The sequence below is a fragment of the Orycteropus afer genome, unplaced genomic scaffold (genome assembly GCF_000298275.1).
Source record: "Orycteropus afer afer isolate SDZICR_OR568_19922 unplaced genomic scaffold, OryAfe1.0 scaffold00198, whole genome shotgun sequence".
NCBI lineage: Eukaryota > Metazoa > Chordata > Mammalia > Tubulidentata > Orycteropodidae > Orycteropus > Orycteropus afer.
Window position 1 is genome coordinate 4551233 of NW_006921785.1, and position 9498 is coordinate 4560730.

Consider the following 9498-nt stretch of genomic DNA (forward strand, 5'->3'; position numbering starts at 1 on the left):
CTGATTACCAAGGGGAAATTGGGTTGGCTTTACATAATGGAGGTAAAGAAGAATACGTCTGGAATACAGGAGATTCTTTAGGACATCTTTTAGTACTACCATGCCCTGTGATTAAAGTCAATGGAAAATTACAGCAACCCAATTCTGATTTGACTGCTAACGACCCAGACCCTTCAGGAATGAAGGTTTGGGTCACCCCACCAAGCAAAGAACCACAACCAATTAAGATGCTTGCTGAGGGCAAGGGAAATACAGAATGGGTGGTGGAAGAAGGTAGTTCTGAATATCAGCTATGACCACGTGACCAGGGGCAGAAACGAGGACTGTGACTGTTATACTTCTTCACTGTATATGTGCATCAAATATTTTTGCTTCCTTCTGTTATGAGCTGTGAAATGTAAATAAGGTTAATACATTTTGATTGTATGTGTGTTAACGTATCATGTTAGGCACAAATGACTCTGTAATTGTCCTTATTTAGAGATTATATATAGTTAAGAAAATGTATACAACTGCCAAGTTGACAAGGGGTGGACTGTGATAGTTGGAGCTGTGTGTCAACTTGGCTGGACCCCAGTTCTGTGTGGTTGTTCCCATGATGGGATCCGATGACTGTGTTCTGAGTGGCCAATCTGCCCAAGGGGAGTTTCCCCAGGGGTGTGGCCTGCTTCCAGGATATCCAGGGACATCCTGGGAGGAGAGACATTCTTTGAGGGATTGGAACCCTGGTGTGCGGACTACAAACTTCCATGAGTGAGCAGCCCACTGCTCGGCCTGGAGATCTTGAATTCATCTTTTGTTGGAGTCAACAACCAGTGTACTGCCTGCCAGCCTTGAATTTCTCGGCCCCCCTGCACTTGTGGAAGCTAAGGCTGCCGCCAGCCCGTTTTCTCCAGGGACTTTGGACTTGCTGGCTTCTGTATGTTTGTGAGCCATTTTCCTAAGATAAATCTCTCTCTCTCTATGCCTATATATATACGCTTTACTGGTTTTTGTGTTTCTCTAGAGAACCCAATCTAACACAGTCTCCTAACTAATCTTTCCTCTTCCTCAAAATTCATCAGTGATCTTTCAAAACATAAAATCTGAAATCATGTACCAAACCAAACCACTGCCACTAAGCTGATGTCAACTCATATCTATAAGATAGAGCAGAAGTGCCCCCACAGGTTTTCCAAGGCTGTAAATCTTTATGGTAGCAGACTGCCACTTGTCTCCCATGAGAAATTATGTACAATTGTGTAAAACCTTCAAAGGCTCTCTTAAAGGCTTTACTTTCTCAAGAATCTGGCCCTTGCACATCTCTCCAATGTCTGTGCCCAGTCACATCTTACACCCCTGACCTGAGGAATCCTTTGGCAGTATAAATGGTTAATGTGGTTGGCTGCTCCCCGAAAGGTTGGAGGGTTGAGTCCAACCAGTGGTGCCTTGGAAGATAGGCCTGGCAATCAACAAATCAGCCACTGAGAAACCTATAGAGTACAATTCTATTCTAATATACACACAGGTCATCATCAGTTGGAACTGATTGCATGGCAACTGGTTTATCCCTGAACCTTAAGCAACAGTGAGGTCAAACTTCTAGCCATTCTTTGAACAAAGCTGCTGCTTCACACAGTGGGTTGGGCTCTCTACCTGCCTGGTTGTCACGTCCTATACAATTTCACCTGCCCTTCCAACATCTACATATCTTTTAAGATTCAGGCTTAGAGTGGTAGCTTCTCTGAAGCCTTCCCTGACTGCCTCCAGTCTTTTTCAGATAGAAATGAATACTAACTCCATCCCGATTGTATGCTATGACTTCTTTCACAACACCTAAAACAAAATATCATATAATCTGTCTTATTCATCACTGTACTTTTAATAGCCAGTATGATGCCCAAGAATGGAGTCCTTGTCTGATATAAAAGACTAATGTACTCAACCACTAACCAAAAGGTATAAACAGCTTCACTAAGCAAATGAAAACTCTATGAAGGATGGTTCTACACTTATACACATGAGGTCACCATGAGTTAGAATCAACTCAACGGCAACTGGGCTTTTTTGGGGGGTGGGGGGGTGGGCGGGCAGGCTGAAAGTAGCTGATGTTCAATAAAAGCATTTTAAATGAATAATTGAGTGATTTGCTAATCAATGTAATAACATCAATAACAATGATATTAACAGTAGAATATTAATAATGGTCTATAATGTCTGTGCTAGGTACTATTTAAAGTGCTTAGAAGACAAATAGGAAAAAAAATAAAAATAAGGGAGATCAGTGACAATAGTAAATTACATGAACACAAAAATTCCTCTAACGTGTTGATAAGAGCTTAAGAAATATAATTCAAACTGCCTAAGTATTAGTAGGTAGCTCTGGAGTCTGCCTTTAACAATGGTTATCAGGAAACATTTTCTGGAAAATGTTGGTACTATCTATCATAATGCCAACCAATCTTTTTTCTGTGACAGACTGAGTTTCTTGAACTTGACATAATGCAGTAATAATCTAAAGTGCTTTTGGAGTTAAATTTTAAAACTATGGTGCAACCAGATCTTTTCATAGGAGGCTTGGTGTAAACAGTAGTTCAAGTGCTCAAGGTTGTCAGTTCAAATTCAATAGCTGCTCCAAGGGAGAAAGATAAGGCAGTCTGCTTCCATAAAGATTTATGACTTTGGAAACTTAATGGGGCAATTCTACTCTGTGCTATAGGGTTGCTATGAGTTGGAACTGACTGAGTGGCAATGGGTTTGGGGACCTTCACATACTGTTTTAGGATATCTGCCTTTGGGTTAATGACAACTCACGTAGGAGCTTAGTAGGGTCTTCAAAAACACTTCCATTGTTTGTATCTATTCAGCAATGACAAAAATGTACATGTACTCCGCAGTAGAAAACTTACCAGCCACAAACTCTGTTCCTGCAAGTTCTGCAGTTGCAAGGAAGTCATCGAGGGAGCTTTGTTCAGTCACTGAGTGAAGATTAAGACGACCCCAATCATAGCCATCATTGAGTTCACTTGTGTGCAACTATGAATAAAACACAGGTAGTGAATACAGCTGTTCTCTTTTGCTCTTGATATCCAACAAGCTACAAACTTCCCATGTCACTATTAAATGATCACGGGTGATGTCAGCCTTTTAGAGGCAATACTAGTAACAGTAAACATTTAAATGAGCATTTGCTTACGTCATGCTAGGTAAGCAAGTTCATTATCTTGTTATTTCATTATTTCATTTAATTTTCAAAATCTTTTGAAATGAGTTTTATTATATCCCTTTTTTACTAATGAGGAAATTGAGGCTTAAACAAAGCAACTTGTCTTTAATCACAAACTAATAAGTGGTAAAGTTAGAACTTGAATCCAGACTCCTGGGCTCCCAACTGGCAGCGTTAATTAAATATAGAGACCCACAGTAAGCAATACTGTTTACAAAGCGAACCAACTGTGTGTGATACACGTGATGATACAGATGCTAGTGTACCATTTGTAGAGTAAAATGGGGGAGGGGGTGGGAATCCTGAAATAAAACTTACCTCATAATATGTAATATAGTTTTTTTTTAAAATCCTACTGCGTTAAAAAACATTAGTTGCTATCTACTGAATTGATTTTCCAGCTACAACCCACAGTTTGATAAGCACCATCCTAACCTATGTGCTCTGGTGGCATAGTGCCTAAGGTATTTGACTGCTAACCAGAAGGCTGGCGGTTCAAACCCACTAGCCACTCCTTGGAAGGAAGGTTGGGCAATCTACTTTCATAGTGATATTGCCTCGGAAACCCAAGGAGAGGGGTTGCTATGAGTAGGATCTAACTCGACAGAAGTGAGGTTTTTTAAATTTTATTTTTAACCTATGTGCTTACTACAGGTATAAACAGCCTCACTAAGCAAATGAAAATATTGTGCGTCAAAAGATTAATGAACCACAGAATCAGTAAAAAGGAGGAAAAGGAATGGAACGCATATTCAGTCTTCCTACTACTTCCTAAAAGCTACAGTAATAACCGGTTGCTTCAAAATCACTTAAAACGACCAACAATCTACCACAGTAACTCTGATCTGATGAATATTGATGAACCCTGTATGCCACTTACTCTGCAGATTGCATAGATGGAAGCCAGATGGTATTAGCAGTACATGTATAGTCATATACATACAGGTACAGTTAAACAAAAAAAAAACCCAAACCCCACTGCCATTGACTTGATTCGGACTCACAATGACCCTACGTGACATAGCAGAAGAGCCCTATAGGGTCTCCAAGGCTGTAAATCCTTAGAGAAGCACGTTGCCTCATCCTTCTCCCACAAAGCTGCTGATGGGTTCTAACTGCTAACCTTCTGGTTAGTAACTAAAGGCTTTAAGGACTGTGCCACCAGAGCTTATTCATGTATAGTTAGCACCAGCAATACCTTTGGTGCTAACTATATTTGGTGAGTTTTCAAATACCTAAGGAAAAATAACAATTAGAATGATAAATCCATTTTTCAAGGATCCTACAACTACGATCTTCCCTAGGTCGTGCGTGGTTAAATGGATCGGTCCTGCCACATTTCTACCTATGGTTTATCTTTGACCTAAACCATTAGGAGAATAAAGGTGAAGCAGGGAATCTAAGGCATTTTGTATTTGATACCAACCAGATGCTGTTGGAACGTCAATACTTTATGCAAATTAATACGAAAGAAACCACTTTTGTCTCCTTGCTATCAGACACTTCCAGGAGAGGAAAAAGCATTCCTTGGCAATCAATACTCTTCAAAATCTCACCCCGGCTTTATCATCACACCAGCCCTTTCACGCCTCTAACTTTGTGCTCTGGGCGCACCTCTTCTGTATGGGAGAAATTTCTCCTGATCCTTCGACACCCGGCTCGGTGTCATTTCCTTTGGAAAATTTCCCAGGGACCTTTGATCCCAACCTTCGCAGCCCTCAGGCTCTCATAACTAAGTAAAAAGGATTAGAATCAAGCCAACGTCTGTCTTACCCAAGTGTCGGTGTGACGATGGCTACGGCTCCGCTGAGTCTGATGGCGGATAAGGGCCCGGCCCAGTGACCCACTACTCAGCGCTTTCCTCCTGCCCATAACCACAGCCTGTTACAAACGTTCTGCGAGGAGCGCGTGCCTTTTCCGGCATCCAGCTTTCGATTCCAGGAAGTGACGTAAAGGTCACGTATTAAGGCCCAAAGTGGAGCGAGGAAAACGAAATAACTTGCTCCGAATTACACTTTGTGTATTTAAAGTTTTACTATATTATATAATATAAATGTAAGAACTATTCTAGGAGCTTAGTTTACTATAAATGTCGTACAAATGTCTCAAATTTGGATACAGCGTGAGTCAGAATAATGGTACCGTCCAGATTTGTGCACTGATTTTTAGCTTCCGGAGAGGAACTGAAACAACTAGAATAAAATGGCCGTTTAATTTCACTGTACTAACTACGCCTCCCGCCTGTTTTCGCCAGGAGGAGGTGGAGACTCCGGCGAAGGATGTTTTTGTTACGCGAGGTTGGGAGGACTTCCTGGCGTTAGGTTTTGGCCGGAGCAGTAAGGTGTGGTCATACCGCGGTGAAGACTAGCAACTAAATAGCCTTTTGTTTACCAAGTTTACCAGCTGCGAGTTGAGGAAAAAAGCTTGGAATTAGGAGAATAAATATTTCCAGAACTTGGAAAGGTTGCAAGGAAAGCCAACAAGATCTGACTTGTGCTTTGTTTCTAATAAAAAAAAAATGCTTTGATGGTTCTAGTTAAATGTGTATTAATATTTTCATATAACGAAACTAAAATGACAACGGCCAATTCCACTCTTAGCAGCCCGGGCTTTTGCGCCTCATTTTAGATTTCCCCTATAACGGGACTATAAAAGTCGGTTTAGAGTTTGCACATGCTGGGCATTTTGTCTACATTTTCTTTAATCCGGAGAACCATCTCATTGTTTGGATGCTCAGAGAGATGAAGCTCAGAGAGATCAAGTAAGTCACGCGTAGATCCAATACTTAAGTGCTAGGATTAAAAAACCCAAGACTCGTCACTATCTTGTACATCCTTGGGGGAGGGGAGGGGAGGAAGAGGGGGTGCAGGTTGTTGGTGTATATTAGAAATCATAGGGATCAAAAAGCTATCCAACCTAGTGCTCCTCAGACTTTAATGTGCACCTGAATTCTTCCAGGATCTCATTAACTTGTAGATTCTGAATCAGAAGTTCTCGGATGGGGCCTGGGACTCATATTTCTAACAAGTTTCCAGGTGATGTCTACACTAATGGTGTAGTTTGAGTAGCAAGAGTACTAATCCACTTCTATCTGGTATAAATGAAGACACTGAAGTAGATCCTGGTGAAAGGTCAGTCACAGCAAGTTGTGGGCAGGCAGAACTGAGAGCATACCACTCACCTGTCTGCCAAGCCTCTGTGTGCTACACTTTACTGCTGACTCATCCTGAATTGGATTGAGTTTTGGCAATCATCCAAGGGATTACTGACAAGCCATGTAGTAGTTGGCGAAGTTTGGGAAGACAGTGCTTCTTGAGAAGAAGCTTTTGGGAATGCATCAGATGGTTTTCCCAATTTAGAAACAGTATATCTTAAGAAAAATGTTAAACAAAAAACTGAACATAATTCCCAGAAGTGAGATTTGGAGAAGACCTATGGAATAGAATTAGCTAATAGCTCTTGGCATTCTTTCCAGAGCTGAGTGATTAAATTAAACAAAAAAAAAAAATTAACTCAAAGTAAGATTAAAAAGATTCTTCATCATCATCATAGATTATGTAAGAGAAACCTGCCATCTCATTCCTAGAGCTCAGCCAGAACTTGGAACTCCACAGTAGTTTCTTTTTCCAGATTCTGTCACCTCGAGAGATTTAGAGAAAACAAAAAAATTGGATTGCTATTGTCAGTCTTCTAAGGGCTCCAAAAAATCTTGACTGAATGAATCAAACTGATAATTTAATCAAGACTGGTGGGGAGAAGAAGCCACTCTGATGGTATTGTGCGTAAGATATTTGGCTGCTAAACCAGAAGGTTAGCAGTTCAAACCTACCAGCTACTCTGTGGGAGTAAAGATTTACAGCCTTGGAAACCCAATGGGGGATGTTATGAGTTGGAATTGACTTGATGGTAGTGGTTTTGGGTTTTGGTTTGGTGGGAGATAGAGACTTATTAACAACATAAGATTATAATAGCAGAAGCTATTCTTAGCTGACTGGTAAGTAAAACCAATTCCACTGCCATTTAGTCAATTCTAACTCAGCATTTGGCTCATAGCAACCCCCATTGGGTTTCCAAAGCTGTAAATCTTTACAGATGCAGACCACCTCATCTTTATTCCATGGAGTGGCTGGTGGGCTTAAACCACTGACCTTGTGGTTAGCAACCAAATGCCTTAACCACTACACCACCAGAGCTCCTTAAGTAAAGTGTTGATTATTCTAATACCCTCACCCCCACCAAAGTGTTACTCAAATCTATCAGTGATAAAGAATTAACTGAGCCTCAATTTTATTATCTGGTTAATGGGGATAAAAATGATTACTGTTCTGCAGATATAATGAGCGAGATAATGCTATAAGATGATTGCTTGGTAGTTTGTGGGGGACCAATTTGCACAATTGAACAAATGTTTTCCCAACAACTGGTCAATGCAGGTAAGAAGCCAGCTGCAGTATTGATCCATGTTGGGCGGTGATGAGGCTAGTTCAGTTAGAAGGGCATGTTGTCATTGTTGAGTGCCCTCAAGATGATTCCAACTCCTAGTGACCCTATATGATAGAGTAGAACTACCCCATAATGTTTTCTAGATTGTAGTCTTTATGGGAGCAGATTGTCAGGAGTCACTGTGTGAGTTTGAATCTTGAACCTTTTGGTTAGCAGCTGAGAGCTCTTAACTATTGCAACACCAGGGCTCCTTGAGAAGGGCATGAAGGTGCTAATGAGATAAGATCATGGAATCCAGATCCAAGGGAAAGAAGACAGAGGGGGCATAATGGTGGTGAGAGTGAAGGGTGGAGCAAGATGCTGGCTGCTGCCCAAGTGAGAGGGTTGCACAGATGAATCAGCCCAGGTCCCTGCCCTCAAACTGAACAAGCCACAGGCTTCAGGGAACAGCACAACCCATCCAAACTCCCCACGTAGCTTTGTCACATCAGTGGAAATGCTTATCCACCAGGCTGTGTCTGGAAAAGTGATCAGATCCTTTCAGTCTTCCACATAGCTGAGTGCTCTGTTGAAGCCAGGATTCTCTGAACAGCTGGCCCAGAGAGAAGGCTGCATTGATTCTAGGATTGGAAACCTCCTATCTAGCTTCCAAATAGCACACAGGGTGTGTTCCTCATTGATGTAATTGCACAATCCTTGATTTACTAACGTGGCTAAACAAATGTAGTTACAAGCCCTGAAACTCACACCCAGGAACAAACTTGGGAGTTACTTTCCCCTTCTCCAACTATATGCTGTTGTAGCTCTGGGTAGCTCCACATCTGTCTGGAGAGGGAGAGGGAAGAGTGGGTGGGATTCTACTTTGTTTTTCCTTTCTTTCCTAGACCAAAAATGTGTCAGTAACAGAAAAACTATTCCAAGGCAAGCTTGCAGCCTGACCTTGCCTCTTTCTCACTCTCCATACCAACCTCTTCCATAAGGATATTCAAGCAGTTTGCATAAGGCTGAGAGTTGTGAAAGTAAGTCTAGCAGTCTCTATAGAGTGTCATTGAATCAGTAAAGAAGATCCTCCAATTATCTGGCACTCTCAGCTCATCCTTGTTGAAAAATGGGCAGTCTCACACGTGAGTGAATTTTAAAGAAATGATTAGTTTAATTTGAGTCAATCCAACATTGACTGCCTGCTTGTGCAAGGCATTATGCATACAAGGAAAAGTATAAAGGACCTCTTGCTGTGGTAACAGACAGGAGACTTGACTCCATGTACCCTGTGTTTGAACTCATGCATTTCCCTCCCAACTCTTGTAGTTATATGTGGAATATCTAGAGTCTTTTATTTACAGATGATTTGCAGTTATTTTATTTTTCTCATCAATCGAGAAAGGGTATTCCATTTTTCTACACTTTTAGATGTAGAAATTGAGACTCAATAAAGTTAAGCAAAGTAAAGGAGGCTAGAAGTACAATAAATAACCATTAGCTCTATAATTCACAGATAGAAATACCAAGTTTCTCTCATTCATTCATTCAACATTAGGCTTCAGGGACTCAGCACTAGACAAATTCCTGCCCTCACAAGCTTGAATTATACCACCAGGTACCTCCTATTCCACCAAGTGGGTTTTATGACCACTGGAATTTTACTTTCTGCCTTTAAATGTGACCCCTTCCTTTAAAATCACTCTAATAAAGACATTAATAAGTTTTATAATGTCAATCTGGACAGTGAGGGAATGCAAAATTATGCTGCATGAGGAAAAATGAAGGAAATACGATATTTATTTTGAGGAGAGAAGATTCCAAGAGTATAGGAGGGCTATGTCCATATATGTGAAGGACTGTCATTGGGA

General features: G+C 41.0%; 1 protein-coding gene across 1 annotated transcript in view; it reads right to left on the reverse strand.

Annotated features, from left to right (window-relative positions):
• The window catches only part of LSG1 (large 60S subunit nuclear export GTPase 1), a 45348-nt gene extending 40271 nt beyond the window's left edge, over positions 1-5077 (reverse strand). Inside the window, exons 1-2 of the mRNA XM_007948026.1 lie at positions 4979-5077; positions 2889-3015 (exon numbers count right to left, since the gene is read on the reverse strand). Of these exons, the coding sequence (XP_007946217.1) occupies positions 2889-3015; positions 4979-5077 (226 nt within the window). The remainder of the gene's footprint in view (positions 1-2888; positions 3016-4978) is intronic.
• Between the last annotated feature and the right edge of the window lie 4421 nt (positions 5078-9498).